The sequence below is a fragment of the Pteropus alecto genome, unplaced genomic scaffold (assembly GCF_000325575.1).
Source record: "Pteropus alecto unplaced genomic scaffold, ASM32557v1 scaffold76, whole genome shotgun sequence".
In the NCBI taxonomy this organism is placed as follows: Eukaryota; Metazoa; Chordata; class Mammalia; order Chiroptera; family Pteropodidae; genus Pteropus; species Pteropus alecto.
Window position 1 is genome coordinate 18,556,472 of NW_006443138.1, and position 21,253 is coordinate 18,577,724.

The 21,253-nt window shown below is 30.9% G+C and overlaps 1 protein-coding gene across 1 annotated transcript in view; it reads left to right on the forward strand.

Moving 5' to 3' along the window:
* The window catches only part of LRRIQ1 (leucine rich repeats and IQ motif containing 1), a 179,506-nt gene that overhangs the window by 20,147 nt on the left and 138,106 nt on the right, over nucleotides 1–21,253 (forward strand). The window contains exons 8-10 of the mRNA XM_025041086.1: nucleotides 3,412–5,043; nucleotides 11,099–11,251; nucleotides 13,177–13,327. Coding sequence (XP_024896854.1) covers nucleotides 3,412–5,043; nucleotides 11,099–11,251; nucleotides 13,177–13,327 — 1,936 coding nt within the window. The remainder of the gene's footprint in view (nucleotides 1–3,411; nucleotides 5,044–11,098; nucleotides 11,252–13,176; nucleotides 13,328–21,253) is intronic.

Below are 21,253 nucleotides of genomic sequence, written 5' to 3' on the forward strand. Positions count from 1 at the left end.
TTTAAGGTGCATATTTCTATGTCTGTAAGCTTATTTTCTGGAGATTTTTCTCTTTCTTTCTGAGATGCTTTGTCACCTTTGTTGTTCATGGTGTTTAATAGACTATTTCTCTGCCTGGACATTAGTGGCAGTGTATTCTGCTGTTTTTCCAGCGAGAAGATTTATTATATAAAGATCTCTCTTTAGCTTGCTGCGAAGAAGGCACTTTTGTTTTGGTTTTCAGTAAGTGACGTCTAAGCTTCTTTGATCCCTGCTTTATATAAAGCCTAAACAATGCCTTTTTTATTTTCTTGTAGATATTTAATCTTGCTTGCCACCCTCAGTTTCAGTCTTTGTTGGTGTCAATGACAGTCTTGGCAGCGTTTGCTCAGATTCCCCTGGGGCTCCATGGTGTTCAGTTTCAGAGGGTATGGTGGGGAGGGGCCCTCTGGGTTGGGCTGTGGCTCATCCTACAGGGAGCTCTGGTGGCTACAAGAGACAGCTTCTTTATTTCTCCCAGTCCACTACCCGACACCCGGGGATCTGACTTGTGGTAGCTCTTATGTGCAGAACCCATGCTCAGACGTGCTGGTGTGCAGTTTCGGTGTTTTTTGTTGAGATTAGATATTCAGCTTATTGTTATTTCAATGGGAGAGATCTAGGGATGTCTCTCATTCTTCATGTTTCCTGGAATTCCTACTGTCCATCTTTAAATTAAAAAAGTTGCTTAGACATGTGAGGAGACAGATTCTTATGGGAAAAGAAAAAAAAAAAGAAGACACTAGAATTTTACTTTCAGGGAACCCAAATGTTGGAGTTAGGAGAACCATTAAAATAGATAAAATTGTAATGTAAAAGCAAAATAGTTCTCAGATAGGTGATATGAAAAGAGAATTAGAATCTATAATAAGATATCAAGTATACATTCTAGAGTTGAAAAGTTCAGTATATAAAATTAAAAGTTCATATTGGATGAATCAAGTGGATATTTGACAGTAGATTTGACACAGAACATTAGTGAATCTAATAAGGTCAATAGAAAATATCCAAATTAAAACACAGAGAGGACAGAAGTTGGAAAATCAGAAAAGAAATAGGTGATATATAGCATAAAGATAAAAAATGTATAATATAGTAATCTTGAAAGGAAAGGAGAGAGAATGAAGCAGAATCAATGGGTCGGAAGAGATAATAGTTAACATGGTTTCAGATTATTTAGAAAAAATCAATCTAAACACTCAAAGATGATTAATGACATTCAAGTAGAATCAATACAAAGAAACTCACACTTGTAAATTTAATAGTAAACTATTGAAATTAAAGACAAGAGGGAAAGTGTCTTAAAAGCAGCCAGAGGAAAAAAGCACATTACATAAAAAAGAGCAAGTGTAAACTTAACAGCTGACTTCTTAAGTGAAATGATGGAAAGAAGACCGTAGAATAAAAATTTAAGTGCTAAGTGTTAGTGGTTTTTTGATCATTGATGTTCTTTGAGCTTTCTGAGCTTTCTCCTACTTTATGGACTCAGTTTTCATTTCCTGTAGTATATACCTAAACACTTTGTCAAGAAACATTTTCGAATGGCAAATTTTCTCAATCTTTGCACCTTTAAAATATTTTAATTTTGCTTTTAACCTATTTCCCATTTGCCCCAAGAATATATGCCAGCGGCACTTGCAGCTACAGCGTTTACCCTGAGATAATTTGCAGATTACGGTCTTAACCTTACCCCCAAAGTTTGCCATGAAATATCTCACTTTTATTATATTCACACCGTTCTACTATACCGATAGTCTTTGGGAACAAATGACATCATTCTATTTATAGCTTTCTGTTTTTAGTAGTGATATTGCCATTTACAAAATATAGTAATTCTTGATCACTGAAAGTGTCAAATCCTAGAAAATGTAGCATTCCTACACGTGACGTTAAACTAATGCTGGCAGCGAGCTGTACTTTTTCTTTTTGTAAATGAGAAATGGATTAAAACTGAATAATTAATTTCCTAGGGTTTAGATCCAGATTTATTATCATTTAGTTTTAACAATTTAAAGAAATAACCCCATTACATATTTAATCTTTTTGCCTATGCTATGATTGCAGATTTGATACTCATTCTTCACATTCTTTTGAAGCTTTAGGATTTTTTCACTTCTTTCATTCATCCACACATATTTACTGGTTTTCTAATGTGTGCCAGGCACTACTCTAAGTGCTCAAGATACAGCAGTGAATCAAATAGAAAATAAAAACTTCCTTCAGAGAACTTACATTTCTTGGGGTTCTGAACTATTATTACCATTCATATGAGTGTATTCTATGTGTTTGTGTGTGTGTTAACTCAGCTCTTAATCCTATGCCCTTTTTTTGAGGGTGGAGAGGTGGAATGGAAAACATTCTTCCATCTCCTTTAATTTTTCTCAGTTCTTTATTCTGGAACTCCTACTAGTAATCTTGGAGCATCTGTGTTGATCTCCTTTACTCCTGAGCATCTCTGTGGTATATTTTGTGTTATTGTTATTTTGTATGTTGTTTTGGGAAAACACCTAATTTTGAAGATTTTTTTAGGCAATCACCTGTTTAGCTATTCTACTTTGACTTTTTTGAGTCTTTTTTTTAATCCGAGTTTTTACATTTTAGTTTTGTATGAACTTATTACTATTTAAATGTGTTTTTTTTTTCAAACTTTTTTCTTTATTTAAATTTTTATTTAGGTTAATAACTCTCTTTTTTTCAGAAATTGCTTCTTTCTTCTCCTTATTAAAGTATTTTTATTGCCTCACATCATATGTATGAGTTTTATTCAAATGTTTGCTGAATTTTGTTCATCGGTTTACTTTTATTTTAGGATTCTGGTGCCAATGATATTTTCTCATTTACTTCTAAGTTATCTCATTTAATTCAATATGTGCTTATCAATTCTCCTAAGAGTTGAGAAAGGATAAGATGTGTGACTAGGCTAGTTCTTCATATTGCTTACACATATGTTTTACCTTACCTTCCTGGTATCATAAGTCTCACAAAATAATTCTCTGCTGCTGTATTCCCTGTGCTAGCTCTGAGCGTCTCCTTTATCAGAACTCTCATCTTAGAAAGTTGAAGTTTTTTTCTCCTATACAAATTTTGGCTTGTGGTTTCTCTAATTTTCTCTGTGTGGTTTTTATTTCATATGCTTTCTAACCTCAAGGAATTCCTCCATTTAATCTCGGTGTATTAGTATAGGCATAATATTAGAATATTAACTTACTTAGTTGTATAGAAGCTCCTAAATATTATTTAAAAATTATTAGCTCTTAAAATAAATGACTAGTTTTCCTAAGTGAATTTTATTGTAACTTTATTATGATTTCAGTTTTAGTATTTGTTTTCAATCTATATTTTAAAAACATCACACATTTAATTTATGCTGACTACTATTTATCTTCATTTTAGGAGTTTATTAGAAATTTGCATTTACAAATGGAAGAAGAAAGAACAAGATTTAAAGACCTACAGAAAAAAGAAAAAATGCGTTTGTTAAAACTGCGGCATGATGCAGCTGTAAAAATTCAAGCTAAATATAGAGCGTTTATGGCCTACCAAAAATATGGTCCAATTATAAAAGAACAAATAGACAATAAGAAAAGGAAAGCACTAGAGTGGAAAGAAAAGGAAGCAAAAATACGCCAGATGGAAGAAGAAAAACGAAAAAGATTAGAAGAGGAACAAAGGATAGAAGAAGAGATAAAAAGGTGGAAGCAAGAGGAAAGGAAAAGGAGAGAAAAAGAATATGAAGAAAAAAAGAACATCCTAAGACAAGAAAAAGAGCAACTACTAAATAAAGAGAAATTAAGATTAAAAGAAGATGGAAGAAAACAGCTAATAATAAGTGGAGCGTTAAAAAAGGGAGAACATAATGCCAAACATTTAAATGTCAAAGATACATCAAAGAATAACGATGATATAACCAAAAATCTAGGGGATGAAAAGTCAAAGAAGTTGGAAGATGTTCCCCTTTGGCTTGTTAAAGAAGTGAATAAGAGAGAAAATGTAGATAGACAGCTTGTATTAAATGAATCAATACAAGTACAATTAGAAGAATCTACATTGAACCAAGCAGTTTTGGCAGAATTTAAAATGGAAGAAAAAAATGAAAATCTAGCAAAAAAACAATGTTCAGAAAAATTGGGCAAGCAAGAAAGAAAATATGAAAATATAGACAAAAAAACTGAATTGGAAAACCCAGATTCAAAAGAAAACATGAAAAAAGGGTTTCAGCTGCAAGAATTAAAGTCTCTAATACAAAAAGAAGCATCTTTGCAACCTGTCATAAAGGATAATATAAAAGAAACCCAAATAATGATATTAGGACATAATCAAATCCACGAGGTAAAAAGTAATGAAGCACAGAAAAAAATCAAAGTTAATCAACAGAATAAGATACAAAATGTAGAAAAAGAAGAGATGTCAGAACAAAATGGAATATTATATGGAGAGAATAACATTTCAGTGATTTCAATGAAACAAAAACTACTACCATTAGTATTAGAAAATTCCAAAGATATAAGGGAAAATTTAATACTGCAAGAAAAAGAAATTGCTTTAAAATCTAAAGGAACCGAGGAGAACCCAAAAGGCAATGATCTAAACAGTAACGTTATTTTTAATGTCAGTGATTCTGTGATAAATGCAGAAGGCAAAATAAACAAGCAAAATTATATTTTGGGTAGACATGCTCTTTGCAAAGACTTGGGTGGGTATAACGCAAGAAGCTCCTTGGTTTTTAAAGAATTAAACTCTCTAAAGTCTCAGATTAAAGAAATTCCAGAAGAATGTCATGAAAATAGAGCTGAAAGTGAAAATTTTATGACCAGTTCTGTACCTGAGCCGACACTTCTATCTTCTATTGAAGAAAAGAGACTAGCTTGGATAAAATCATTTAAACCCTGGTTTGAAATTTTCAAGCAAAATCAACAAAAGAAGATTGTTAAGAGAAAGAGACTTGTAAAATGCCCAGCCAACACTATGGCCCCTTTGAATACACTAGAAATTCTTCAGTGTGGCCCTTGGAATAATTTACAACAGGTATTTTGTAATTTTATAATACTTTTTCATATTTAATTGCAATTGCTTCTCTAAAATGTAACTTTTTAAATCTTAGCAGAAGGCATATTTTATATCCAAGAATTCTGTCTCTTAATCAGTGAAGTTGCTAATATTGCCCCCATTTGAGAGGGAGATGTATTTAAAAGATCTCTTTAATTTAAATTATTAAGGACATCTTCTCCCTCAGTGAAGCACTATGAAAAACTTTGGTTTATATCCTGAAGGCTGTGTTGAAGGGCCCTATAGCCATTACTAAGTTTTTAAGACTGGTATCCGGGAATGCAGAGTTGAATTAGAATAGAAAACTCCCGACTGAGTCAGTTAGGAGTTTGCTTTAGTCTTGGGCCACAGCACCACCTGGTGGCTCCTTTCGGAATGAAGTGAATTTCCCTGTAAAAGCGCCACGAAAGAAGAGCTTTTAGCAATAGAAGACTCTAGAATTTCTATAATTTAGTCATATGCTACATAAAAGCATGGCGGATATATGCTTGAAATTTAATATAGTTGTTGTCAAATGTGACTAATTTTCTATGTTTCATAGTTTCGATTAAAATTCAGACAGAATCTAACGGATGTGTAGAAAAACGGATTTCAAATAGTGGAATACTAAAAAGGACTTATGATTAAAAAACATATTTAGCTAGGTCTTGAAATTCAAATGTATTTAATAAAGTTTATTTTTAGTTTCTCAATATAGGCAGATGCCTAGGAAAGGAAATATTCATATTAATATATGCATTATTTTATTTATTCACTCAGCAAATATTCATCTGCCCAATATGATTAACCAATATTTATTGTTGCACCAAATAGACAGATACAAAACCAAGTCTTTGCCCTTATGGAGCTTACTATGGTAAAGAAAAAGGCATTAAACAAATTCACAGATAAATACATTATTACAGATCTTGATAATTACTGTAAATAAGATTTCAGAATATTCTGTGAGAAGATAACAGAATTCAAAAAGATCTCTGAAATGTAAAAGAACAGTGGAAAGAAGTACTCTGAAGCGTCCTCTGTTTCTTAGGCAGTGTATTTGCCATATTCATCAGATCTGTACACATCGAATCTCTCATTAGCTCTTCTATTGCTTTTTTCTCTTTGGCTACATTATATCTGGAATATCATTCTTTTTCTGCTTTCCCTATGATGTTGCTGCAGGCTTTCTGAAGTGATAACATTAGCTACTATTTTATTTAAAGTCATTTTCTTCATGAATATCTATTTGGGCGAAGCATGAGTGACAGCTTCATGTCTACAGTGAACTTGTTTAAAAGTAAAACTGACGTTAGAGAGAAAGTAGTGCTCCCCTCCTTAGTTGCGTGTCTCTGTTTAGTCTAATGAAGGAGCACTGAGGACATTAAGATGTGTGAACTTCTTTCTACTTGGTCTTTCTTCTCCTGCCCACTCAGTTCCTTCTGTGGAACTTTTGTCAATTTACATAAAGTGAGAATTAAGCCTTTCTTTTATTTCTTAGTGTATGACCTCACAAACTGTAATATGTAATACATATCGCCTGGGGATTTGTTAAAATGTCAGTTCTGAGTCATTAGGTCTGGTGATCAACCCCCATGCTCTAAATTTTTATAATGCCCCTGGCTGATGCTGTTTATGCTGGTCCATAGACAATTGGAGTAGCAGTGTTCTAAAGGATCCTGTTATCCTCTGACCACCAGTCAAAGCAACTATTTTTTCAAATAGTTAATTTTTTTGAAGCATCAAATATACAGTATATAGATGAAAATTATATGTCAATGTGCAATATAAATGCCCAAATGCTATAAAATACCATCTTATAATAACTTTAGCAGATGGCCTGTTGTGTCTTTGTTCACTGCTGCTATTGACCTATGACTCACTTTATTACTTTGATTTTCTAAACTTTTAGTTTCACATCTTTGTTCTTATCTTGATCACCCTTTGCCATCTTTGGAAGGGCTTTCTGGAGAGGACCTTTACAAAAGAAAAGTTTACTCTTCTGAAATTTCACCCAGTAATGAATTAATTTTGCTTATATTAATCTCTCTGAATCTTCAGGACACAAATCAGTTCTGCCTCTTGTGCTTACTTTTTTATGTACTGTCAGGCAGATAGTGGTTTTCATTAGTTGACTATGGCATGGATGAGTGGGAGAATGAAAAAATGGATGGATCAATCTAACTGAATGTTAATCTTATCTGCATATTATTACTAGCTTCACAATTTCAATATAGTGTATTGATTAATAAAGAAATGAAAATAAAATTATTAGAGTGTAATTTAATAAAGTACTAACAAGCCCAGTATCAAGTCAGATCAGAGTACTAATTTTATTTCTGCCATTTACTGGCTGTCATCTTATGTAAGGTTCTTGATCTTTCTGAGCCTTTTTTGTCTTCTATAAACTGGAAGAGCAATACCTACTTAGTAGGATTGTTGAGTTTTAAAATACAATATATGAAGACTATAGAGCTCTCGATATATTTGTCAAACATAGATCTCAAGCATCTGAAGAAAAAAGCAAATTGATTTTTGAAGGCTGCTTAATAGCCTGTTTCATCAAAGAAATTACTAAGTTGAAAATTCTGGACTGTACTCTATATGCAGTAATATCACAAAGGGAGATGACTGAAGAGCAATGATTATTGACAACTAATACATTTTAATTTTTCCTAGTTTTACTGTTTTAACTAATTTATTTTTCTTTTATTATTGGTATTTTACTCCTAATGGTAACTTGCTTTAAATAACAACCCCAAAAATGTACTAAGTATAAGGCTTTATAACATGGCACAAACAATAACATTTTAGCTGCAGATTAATATCAGAATGTCTCACTTACTTTATACAAGGCAAATTGCAACTGGTGTGATGGTACATGACTTACTTGAAGTTAGATTCTCTTTCACTTAAGCCACTAATCATATCTTAGGTTCAGTCTTTGTAGCTGACTTTTTAAAGATTACTTCTGCAGGATTGATAGATTTGAGATGTGGCACTAAACAGATGTTCTGCAAAAAGCAAAATATAGAGTCATTGCTTTCATTACTTATGTAATTATAGTTTACCATAGATGACTGACACTTCTTGGGTTGAACTCAAGAATAACTGAGAGTAAATCCTCAAAAAAATGGATATGTATAATATGTACCATGAGCTGTCAAGGATTTGGAGAAAGATAGATCAGTAAGTAGAAAAATGATTTGTGATCTTTAATTAAAATACAATAAAGATTGAAGCATCTACAGATGGAACCATTCATTTTCAAGTCAGGGGAGTCAGAAAATGTGATTTTCAAATATTTTTATATTACCCTTTATAAGGAAAAGAAACTACGAATGCTATAGGTATTTATTTAGTTTTACCACAGGTCTAGGGAAGTTTGTGTATTTATTTAAGAAACATTTAGTGAACATTTACTATGTTCCAGTTGTTCTTTTTTAGACTGACCATATAGTGATGAACAACTATGAGAACTAATTCTACGTTGACCTTAATTTTTGGAGTGTTACTTACGTGATTCTTGTCATGCATGTCCAATAAGTGAATCATGTAAAACATTTCGTTCTCATATGTTTGGATAAATCTAGGGTAGGGTAGATAATAATTGCTATATCATAAATTTTTTAAATGTTTAAGAAAAAGGAGGAGAAAATGTTATGAAATGCCTCATATTCAAAAGTAGGTAGCACTAACAAGGACACTGCAGCAGTTGTCACTCCTGTACTATAATTAAACTAGCAAATTGCCACATTATAATAACTAGAACTTGTGTTTATATATTTCATTGTAAGCAGCATCTTATTAAATCAGGCAGAATAATATAAATTATAAGGTAGAGTAACATTTGTTACTGTAAAGCTGCAGTTGTAGAGTTTTCAGTTTTTAAGTGCTCAATTCTAAATAGCGTGTTTATTTTTCAGTGTAGAGCCAGTTTTCCAATTACAGAATTTATAGTAAGTATTTCTTTGTGGACAAATTAAATGGACATTACCCAGCAGTTAACCTTGTCACAAATGGATAAATATTTTCCTTTCTAAAAAATATAAAAATATTTGTTTCAAAAGTTGTTTTAAATTTATTTTTTCAATTACAGTTAACATACAATATAATAGTTTCAGGTGTACAACATAGTGATTAGACATTTATATAGCCTATGAAGTGGTCACCTCATTTAGTACCCATCTGACACCAGGCATAGTTATTATAGTATTATTGACTATATTTCTTATGCTGTACCTTACATCCTCATGACTATTTTAGTAACTGGCAATTTGTACTTCTTAATCTCTTTCACCTTTGTCACCCATCACTCCAAAACTCCTCCATCTGATGACCACCGATTGGTGTCTGTTTCTATGAGTTTGTTTATGTTTACTTTGTTAAGCTTCCGTGTAAAAGTGATATCATATGGTATGATTTCTGACTTGCACTTATTTTGGACTTCTTTCTTATTTTCCTCGTGGGTCTCCCATTTATTATCACTTTCCGTCCACCTAAAACATATGCTATAGATACTGACATATCCTCGCACTTTTTGTTTGAATGGGAATGTGTGTATTTCACTTTTATTCATGAACAATATTTTCACCGATAAAAAGGTAATTTAGATTATGGATAATTTAGAAATTCCTAAAATTATGAAACTAGAAACTTTAATTCAACCAAAGTTTTTAAAATATATATTGTTGTTTTTGCTACTTAAACAAGGCATAGACTTTATCACTTCTTTATGTCTTTATGAGCATATGGTCTTCCTATTTGTTTAATATAATGCACAGGACGTGTTCCATATGTAGAGGAGTTACTGCACTTAAAAATTTTATATTTTTTCCAGCTTTCTCTGAAGCAATAATGCTTTCCATTTCGACAAACAGTTTTTGAATTTCTATTTGGAGTACAATGTATATTAGAATCTTTTTGTAAAGCTAATAATTTTTAAATGTTATTCAGAACATGAGAAATCTGGCATTAGGATTTTTCACATGGCAATACCAAAGTATTCTTACTATAAAGTGATTTATGTAGTTATTTCAGTGCATAGACTCAAATTTAGTGAAGAACCAACATATTATGTTATTCCTCTGTCTTTTACTTAGGTGAGAGTTCTTGAATTTAATAAGTGGACTGCTTTTCAGTAATCCAAAAATACTTCTGTCTGACATATTCTTGTAGAACAATAAGTTCAGTCCTCACTATCGCATAAAGTTGAGTACATTCTTTGACATTGCATTTTCTTTAGTTTAAAAGATTTAAACCAACAAGATAGAAAAGTTCCTTAAGAAAAAATGTTTATCAAGTATTGACTCTATGGTACTATCTCAATAATATGAAATGTTGTACATGTATGGTCTTCAAATATTTGAAAAATACATAAAATATTATTCATGATTTGTTTTACCATGATACTACATGCTTGGGTATGTTACATTATTCAGTCATAGAGAATGATTTATATCTTTATAATACAGAAGACTTCCAATGGAATGTTGTTTGTAATACATGGTTCAATTATTATTGCAAGATTCTACTTATCACAGGTTCTATAATATCTCTTCTCAGTCAGACTTTCTTCTTTTCTGGAAGATAGTTAAGCTATTCGGTTGAAGCATGGCAGGTTGGACATAAAATCTATTTCCTGATCTGTTGTGGCTCCTGTTACTATCCAGATATCCCTAGGATACTGTCAAACACAGATCTTAAACATTTATATAGTGCAATCCTGAAAATAATGCCAAGGACATGCAAAACAAGGAAAATGAATTTGGTGAAAAACCTGGGAGTGAGCTAATAAAATTATAGTGTTACTACTTCTATGCATATTCCTTTTGAACTTGAATTGGTAATAGAAATTATTGCATTATTTTGCCTTTCTATGTGGGGAACAAAAAAGTCCAAATAGTTTAAATGAAATTGAGTTGTTAATAAATGTGGGTTTCAATATATAGCATTATTTTAGATGACTTTTTAAAAATAATTTTGCAAGGCTAATATAATAATATTCATTATTGTTAGATAATGTTATACACTCCAATTTTCTTTAATTCTGTAGGTTACAACAGTTACGTTTCAAGATTTGCCAGGTTGTAGTCTTTCCACACTGGCAGAGTGTACAAATCTTCAGTTTTTGTCTCTTCGACGCTGTGGATTAACTTCTTTGAATAGCCTGAGTAACTGCAAAAAACTGAAATACATTGATGTACAGGTATGTTTTCTATTCCCATTATTTATCTTATTGTGAAATATAAAATGGATTCTTTACATTCAGAAAAGACTATTTTGAAGAAACGTTTACTAAAATAACATGTAATTTATGGTCTAAAGAGATCAAGGGCCAAAATTTGTGAGAACCATAGAGGGAAGATGATTAGGTGGAATGACCCAGAATGAGTTATCTCTATTTGCAGGTGATTGCTTTTGTTACTTTTTGCTGCATTACTAATGACCAGATTACTTAGTAAATTAAAACTACAACTATTTTATTTGCTCATGGTTCTGGGGCCATGAATTGAGGTCAGGCTTGTCTGGTTATTTCTTCTGCTTCATATTGTATTGGCTGGGTCTCATATAATTTGCATCAGGGGCTGGAATGTCTAAAATGCCTTCTCTTATATGATTGGTACCTTAAGGGGTTAGAATTTCAGTCTCTCTCTCTTTCTCTCTCTCTTAGGCTTCTTTACAGGATAGCTGAATCCCCGGAATGAGCGTTGCAAAAAGATAAGCTCCAATATACAAACACTTATCAAGCACCTCCTGTCATCATGCTAGCTAATGTTCTATTGGTCAAGCAAGCCCTAAGTTTATGTGGACAGGGATTGTGTGGATACATGAATATTGGGTTGTGAGGTTTATTGGGGACTTTCAAAGTAACAGTCTACCACCTACCCTCTGGCTCCTAATGAGTCCACATCCTTCCCACACGCAAAATATTCTCATGTCCCAAAGACCCCAAAGTCCCATCAATTTATGGCATCAGATTCAAATTCGAAGTACAGAATCTTCTCATCTAAATAAGATCCAAGTGGAAATGATCTGCTCAGATAATTTTCTCAAGTCAGAGATGTGTGAAGTAAGATGAAAAGTTATCTCCCCACTACCACACACACACCCATACCCACATCCACATACAGTAGTGAAACAGGCTTGATTAATTATAGTAGTCAATCTCATTCAAAATGGGAGAAAATGAGAAACTCATAGCAGTTCCAGGGCCATATCATCAAATTCTTAATAAGGGCTCAGTTTTGCTCCATGGTAATGGTTCTCTGTGACTCTTGATTCTGCCTACTGGGCTTTTGACTCTATCCTCAAGGCATGCTTCTTTTTTTAAAAAGTGCCTTGTGTTGCAGCTGAGAATTTCAGCCAGTTTCTTTTCCGTAGAAGGCTTTGGGAGTGGGGGTGTTCCTAGAGGGTGCTCTTTATTTTGAATTATATAAATTTTCTGTTCACACTGGTAGTGCTTCCACCAATATATTTTCTTTTTAAAACTTTGTGGGTTTCCTATGCTTTTTATTAAGTTTCTCCATTAGACAGAGGCTATACTCATAAATATTTTTGAGAGAAGTGCTATGAACTACACTCTTAGGATTCTTAAAAACCCATTTATCTTTCTGAAGCTTAAAAAAAAGAATTGCTGTTGCATCCTTGACACATGATCTTGACATTGAGACCAATATTATGCATTGCAGAGATATGTATGTGTAGTAAAATTATAAACCTATACATGAGATATGTACTTAACTCATCATATTAGTATTTTTTTAGAGAGGAAAGGACTGAGGAGGGATAATGGGGAGTTTTTTAGTGTTTGGCTTCTTTAAAAGTACAGTTTTATAAGAACTATGACCAAATATTTACTCTTGTTCATTTAGATTCAAATATTTTGTTATATGAATCCACTATATTTTCTATATTTTAAAAGACTTAATAAATATAATATCAATTAATTATTTATTAGGTTACTTAATATTTTCATCTAGATAGTATAACATTCTGCATAGTTATCTTAATATTTAGAGATTCAGATACTCATTTAGAGATTATATCTTATCTTTCCTCTTTTTGCCAGTTTTAAGTGTTTTATTAATAAGCCATTAAAATAAAACTAATTACATTTGTTTTTTGTTTTAGGAAAATAATATTGAGACTATCAACTGTGAAAATTTGGAAAATCTCTCTATTGTTCTTCTTAATAAAAATCAACTGACTTCTTTTCATGGTTTGGATGGCTGCACTAATATCCAAAATCTTGAACTTTCACATAATAAAATCACACGAATTGGTGAGAACCATAGAATTTGAATATATAGATATTTATTTTTCATGATTATATTTTATTTCATTTGTTTTTAAGAATAGGCCACCATCACTAATTTATTTATTTATTTTTCAGGACATACTTATTTAATCTTTATCTTGATTTATCAAGAAAATAAATTATTTTTAATGTCTATGAAAAGAATATGCTCTTACCATTGGTAGATGGGTAGTTAGTAGTTCCTTCTATTAGTATATTCACTTCCCTGTTACTTTTCTTATAACCTGTAGTGATCTGAGCTCTACAGGTAATATAATATCCCAGTTTGTTGCCATGATATTTTTATGGATCCTATGCACTCTACACTTCTCAGCAACTGTCACAGCTGTTTCCTGGTAAAGCCTTTCATCGCTACTCTCCTTGCCTACATACATCATTTGCACTAACCATTCTTTCTTTAGATAAGGCTACTAACACTGCCTAAAATAAATAATTCATCAGTTTAAATCTCTCTGATCTTCTCCATCCCTCTGTTTGTACATCTGTTTAACTGTATATCTACATCTGTTTCCACCCTCAGACTTTGTAATCCATATAATCCAGCAATGAGACTGTCTTTTCTTGTTTAAGGCCAGTATTTCTATTTCTATAAATATACCTATCAGTCTCCTCTTGTACCTTACTCCATCATTTATCACCTGTCTTATGTCAGATTTTTTTCTGTTGCCATTTACTTCTACCATTGCCTCATTCGTCTTACACTTTGCTGTCAAGTTTTGTGAAAGAGTATTCTGTTCTTACTCTCATTTCTTACTACCTAACTTCTCACTTCTATCCACTGAAATTCAGCTTCAACTTATTTCTATACTGTTTCCAGTATGATAATTCTAAAATAAAGTTCTTATTATATTTTTTTCTACCTGGATTAAACTTCTCTGTTATTTTTTATTATTTAACTTATGAAACTCTAAGGGACTTAATAGAGGCTTACATCATGGTTAATGTATAATCAAGGATTGCCAAAAAATCAGGAACTAGGTAACAACTTTACTCTGGTACGATACTAATGGCTTAAATTTTTGGACCCCCAAATGGTGCCATTTTTTCCACCTCCTCTGTCCTACAATCATTAGGAAATGAGATGTGGACTGAAATATCAGAGAGCGGATAGGAATAGATAGGAAGTAGAAGTAGAAGTGGTTAGGCCAAATTCTATTTAGGTCTCCTTGAGATTAGTTTTCTTTGTTTACTTATGTTTTCTTTTTAATTTTTGTTTTGTTGTTGAAAATTTCAAAAATTTACAAAATAAATACATGAATATTCCATATAATCATATTCACATTTGCTTCATCGTTATTTTTTCTTGGTTTTGATTGTTTTTTTTTTTAATTTCCAAATTATATAATTTTATCCTTTCATACTTCAAGAGACGATTTTTAATATAGTCCTTTCTTACTTAACCATAGTGCATTGCGACACCTAATAAAATTAATAGTGATTCTTTGTATCAAGTGATAATCCATAATCCAATTTTTCTTATTTTCACAAAATTTTCTGTTTGTTTGAATCATAGTACATATTATTTTTATATGTCTTTAATGTCTCTGATCTGTAGCAGTCCTCCTGCTTTTTTCCCCTATGCCACTGATTTGTTACAGAATGTATGTTAATTGTCCCATACAAGGTCCTGCATTCTGAATTTGTTCATTTACTTGTCACTGAAATTGTTTTACTAAGCCCTGCATTTCCTGTAAATGAATGTTATCTCAACAGGCTTGATTAGATCTAGATTTAGTCATTCCTGCAGGACTTTTCATAGGTGGCACTCTGGGCATCATGTTGCCCTACATTAGAAGTCATACCATGTTTTCTTGCTATTAACGATGTTACAGTTGAGTATCTGGTACAGCTAGCAACAGCCTAAACCCTCCATTATAAAGTTCTCTACCAATCTTTTCCATAGTGTTTTCATCTATTGATTAATGTGGCCTGAATCAATTAATGCAATGGGTCATGCAAAAAGTAAGTTTTCTAATTTGATCATTCTTACATATTTTTAAAGATGGAATTCTTTATTTAATATAAACTATTTGGTTATCTTGAAATAGTTTGTAGCGAAAAGACGAGATAAGTGCCTGCCTACCTTTGTGCTGACAAATTTTTATAGTAGTGTCTCAGTGGCTCTTGTTACTTTCAGGGGTGCTAAATGAATTTTTTTCCTTTATTTAGTTTGCTTAGTTTGCTTGTTTTCTCCCCTTCTCTCTCTCCACTTTGTCTCTACCCCTTCTCCCTTTCTTAATATTCTTATGAACTGAAATTTTTATGATATAGAATATTTCAGTCTATTACCTTATTATACATTTTGATACTCAAATTGTCCTATCCTGAGAATTTGGTTAGAGATATTGATATCCTCAATTCAAATTTATTTTTAAAACTTTATAGTTGTACACCCTTTCTCTTTCACTATAATCCTTGGTTGATAACATTAATATAACTATTCACTCTCATAATATTTATAAAATAACTTCAAAACAATAATACTGATATTACTAAATATAAAACTACTAAGTTAATTTTAAGATTTCTTTGGATTTCTTTTCTACTTTTCTTTTGTTCTCCAAAGTGATACCTGAAGTATTTTATCTTTGTGATTATGTTATGAGTTTAAGATATAGTTTACTTTTCTCATTTGATTGTTTTTTATATGTAAAACAGATGTTCCCAAAGTTAAACTATGTTAAAAAAAAAGGCATACTCAAAGAAATTGTTTTCATCCGTCTTTTCCACTCTGTTCTCCCATCTGCTTTTATATATAGCTGATTTTGTATATATTTGTGTATAACATATATATGTATATAATATGTGTATCACATGTGTACGTATGTGTATATATTAATATACATACATGCACAAATATAGCTAAGAAATATATGTATACATGCACATCCTTTCTTTCACACAATATAGGATATTTTAAGTACTATGCTTTATCTTGCTTTTTTTCACTTAACATATCGTGGAGTTCACAGCATTCTTTTTCCATAGCTTCATAGTGTTTGATAGTGTGGATGGACCAAAGTTTATTTCACTGGTCACTGGTTGATGGACATTGGATGATTTCCAATCTTTCATATTGCCATAATGACTACCCTGATACCTACATTATTTCACACTTTATCAGACATATTTTTAGGTTAATTTCCCACAATCCACATTGTTTGGGCAAAAGACATTTGTAATTTAGAAAGATTGTGCCAGATGCACTTTATATGGGTTCTACCAGTTTGAACTCCTACTACTAATACAGTTTAACATCAGTTTCTTATGCTTTTCTTCTGTTTTTATGTTGTTCTTTTTTTAATTTTTGAATTAAATATTTAATTCCTTTAGTTTTTATCCTTTTTCACTGTTGTCGACATAAAGGCTTAAGTCTATAAATTTTCCTCTGAATACTGCTTAGTCCATAATGTCTGATATATAGGTATTTTCATCAGTTCTACAATTTTAGGATGTATTTTATCTTTTAGCTAATATTTAAAATTTCCATATAGAAAGAGATTTTTGTTATTATTCTTTCTAGTTTTATTGCATTTTGGTCAAAGAATTATTTTGTGCCATTTCTGCTTATTGGAATCTACTGTGATTTTCTAATATGTAGTCAGTTTTCAGGAATGTTTTTTGTGTATATGAAAAGCAGGTTATTGTGTTTTTTTTAATTGGAATATAGAGTTCATATTTTCATCTTTAAGCTAGTTTTAATTTGTCTGTTTATCAGCCTGTTTCTTTTTGTGTATTCTTTGATTTTTGCTTCGTGAATGTTGCTCTTTATTGTTTCACAGACATTTTTAACTGTTATCTTCATTGTGAATTTTAGCCTTGAAAGTTATAAGTTCTCTTTTTCTGTCTCTTTAATGATTTTGAGACTAAGTTCTACCTTGTCTGATATGTTTGTTTGTTTGTTTGCATTTGCCTACTTGGCCATTTAAAAAACAATTTAATCTTTCTGAATCACTGTTTTAGGTGTGTGCTTGTATACAGCATAAATTTAGGTTTTATTTTTTGATCCAAGCTTAAATGGTTTTTTTGTCATATAGACCATGGCCATTTGCACTTATTAATTCAATTTACATACTTGGTCTCAGCACTGTCATCCCACTCAGCATTATGCTCTCTCTTTCTGAAGAGAGGTCTTATTGACAATACATGTTTTTTTCCACCACTGGGGTACTTCTCCTTCTTACTTATCCATTCAATTTACATAGGATTCCCTCTGTATGAGTGTGGACTCAGCCTAAATTGTTGTGTTGGTTCTAGGTACTTATTACCCCACTTAGGAAAAAAAAAACTATCTTGTAATTTATTTCCTAGGTACACTGGAAGGATAATTTGTGTGTATTTTTTATTTTTTATTTTTTTGCTCTTTATGAATCTGGAGGAAGTATGGGGAGAGTAGGATCTAGGCAGTCACAATCAGCTCTCATTTTCTTTTAAATACGGGAAAAATACAGTTGCTTGCACAAAGCAAGCTTTTGTTTTGCAAACATTTCAAAGCACACTTTTGAAAATATAATGTACAATATTCTTTAATGTATTTATTTGCCAATGTGTCTGCATTAACTTTTCCCATATGGAAATACCGATACTTTTGATACACATTTTTTATTTTAGAATTTTAGTTTCAAATACCTATAGAAATAATTTTGTTGTTGTTGGAATGAAGGCAAGTGCATTGATAATGTATGTTACTATATTGGCACACACTGAAGCAAGTTTTAAAAAAAAAAAAAGAAAAGAAAAAGGCTGTTTGTAAGATGAAATGGTTGAACTCTCATTCACTTCATTTTCATTGCCAGCAGCGCTGTATGGGATTTTTTGTAGCCAGTGGATTTCCTGGGATAGGATATCTGCAAGATTTATGTGAAAACTGCCATCGTATTAGTTGATATACCTGGGGTATCTCTATGTAGTACAGAACAAACATGGTAAAAGACATCTTTGCTGTCTGTTCAGTACAATGAAAATACTGTATTTATTGAGTGTGAGAAGAGTATACATGAAAAAGTAGATTTTCTGAAAATCAGTTGGAGTCTGTTTTTCATCTTCAGGAACTGCTTACAGAGATTCTGGTTAAGCTAAGTGAAAAGCATAGATTTTGTCTTTCAATGATAAATTGATGCTAAGAACTCTTACGAAGGGGCACAAAGATAGATTTGTGTTTATAAGTTAATAACTTACTATTCCATGCTGTATTTCTTAAAGAGGTGAAATAAAATTGGAAGCAATACCACATGTTTTACATGTGTAGTTTCTAGCTTAATTTGTTTCTAATTTTTACTAAGCTATAGTTATTACAGTAGTTAATATGTAATGTTAGCTCTAATTATTTTTATTAGAAAATGTAGATTTTTATTTGACTTTCTTTGATTTAAATGAATGAAAATAGCAACTATGTCAATTTCTTTAAGGCAATTCATTTGAAATTATTTATGCTGAATGTTTTCCATCCTAATTATAAATTGTTTAAATGTTGGAATAGAAACACAATGTGAAACATACTTTTTTAAAGTAATAGTTTAAAATTTAATACTGTAAATGAAAGTTACAAAGTTAATATATTTTTGTTATTGCTTTTAAAATATAAATATATTGCGCACTATGGCCAAGGAAAGGGATTTTTTTTATGATTAACTGTAACTGAAATATAAATTAAAAATATAATTCAAAATATTACTTCTAAGGTATACTATATATTGAGGTAAAATTATTCTCTGGCCAAATATAGTAAAAAAATAAACTATTATACTGGAGTATATAGGGTCATATAAATTTTATAGTAATTTAAAGAATACTGTGTATATTTTTATATTATTTTCTATAATTGGTCTTATTTAGGTAGCAAGTTTTTGATTATAGAATATTTTGACTTAGGCTGGAGTTATTCTTACATATTTTGATTCATAAAATAATTACTTTAAGTCCATTAAGTTCACGTTAGGTTGATGATTTTACAGATGGATTTACTTTAATCAAACAAGAGATTTTATAATACTTTTATTAATTTAAAATGCTTTATTATTTTTTTCTTTAACTTACATGACTATCTTTTATAACACAGTTTAATCTGGATGGATTACAATTTAAATGTTATGGTTTATTATGATATCATTATTATATTTTATGCTTTTTTTGCCTAAAATTCCTCATAAGTAAATTTCAGACAAAATTGGTAAAACATTTTGTTTCTTACAAGTAATGTGGAAAAATATTTCTTGAATAGACATTGCAACAATGATCATTAAAGCTTAAAAAACTGATCTGTGGGAAACCTTTCATATTTTGAGTTAGTAATTTTGATTTAGTTTTTTAATTAATAGCCAAAGCAAATGAAAAATAGGTGATTTATGATTTATAATCTAGTTTTCTTTGTACCTCCCATTTTTATATTGAATTTTATAGATTTTCAATAAGAAATATTTTGAAACTAAATTAATTTTGAAAAAATTCATGGTGTATGACAAAATTATTTTATAAATTTTATTTATAGAAAAAAATACAAATTAATATAATAAATATAGTAATAGATAACATGTTTTGCTTGCCACCTGGCATTCTATGTGCTTTTTACACATTAACTCATTTGCTTTTCATGTAAGTGCTATTATGTAATCTTAAGTTATGTACTATTAAATCTCTCCCCTACCCCAGGTAAGAACTGAGGTACAGAGAGGTTAAGTAAATTGTCTAAGATCTCACATTTACTAAATGATAGAGCCAAGATTTGAAACTCAGCAGACTACTCTTATTACCTAATATTTAAATTGCCTCGTTCTACTGCCTCTCTAATAAATATTCATTTAATATTTAAGATTATCACTATTTTGTAATTCTATATTATAATTCTTTATGCTAAAAATTGAAATGATTTTAAGGTTGATTCATTAATAAATTTATTAATGATCGAATTTATCGAGCACTAGACCACAGCACTGGAATATTGCTGAGAATACATCGATAGACAAAACAATTGACTATTTTTACTTTCTCCAAAATTATCTTAGTTCTATATATTTATATAGAGAAAAAGAAATTAAGGTAAATTGCTATATTTTATTTATTGAATACTGGTAAACATGAAAATAAGTATGATATTAACATGTAAGAACAAATAATTATTTTTATTTTCTTATTCATTATACTTCTGTCTCTGCTATTTTAGGAAAGCTTTAATCTAGAAAAAATATTTTTTAAATGTCAGCAATTAATTTGTTCATAAAGTTAAGGTAAAACATTCCTAGAAAATATCATTGTAAATAGATAGAGATAATAAGAAGTTTTTTGTTTTTTGTTTTTTTATTTTTTTCTGCTACTTTATTTTTAGATCATACTGTTTTCTGGAAAAGTAATGCTAGTGTAATAAGTATGAAAGATACAGAAAGAATTCAACATTTCACATAGCTTCATTACTATGTCGTGGCTCATAGAGGAAATGTCCCTGGGTTAATTCTTGCTACCAAATGTTGTCTTTAGAACATTAGAAAAATAATGAAGTAAAATAACATAAAGCTCTGGGTATTTTACATGTCGAAATGTTTTTTACTATAATGTACTTAGTAAATTCTTTTTTTAAAAGTTTTTTTATTAGTTTCACATATACAGTATATTGGTTAGACATTTATATAGTTTATAAAACAATCCCCCTAATTGCTCTTTCCTCTGGCCCTCTACCTAGACAATACATTAATGCTAACTGCATTCCTTATGTATTTGGATTCCACTAGATGGTGCTAGCTTACTCTTTAGCTTTGAAATGCAATACAATGCCTAGTACAAAGCTGAAAGGGATTTTACAGATCTGCCAGTCTAGGCTTCTTAGTTTATGAAAACACAGACTCACATAGTTTTCATCTAACTCCTTGCAGAGGTGGGGCCAGATGCCAAGTTTCCTGA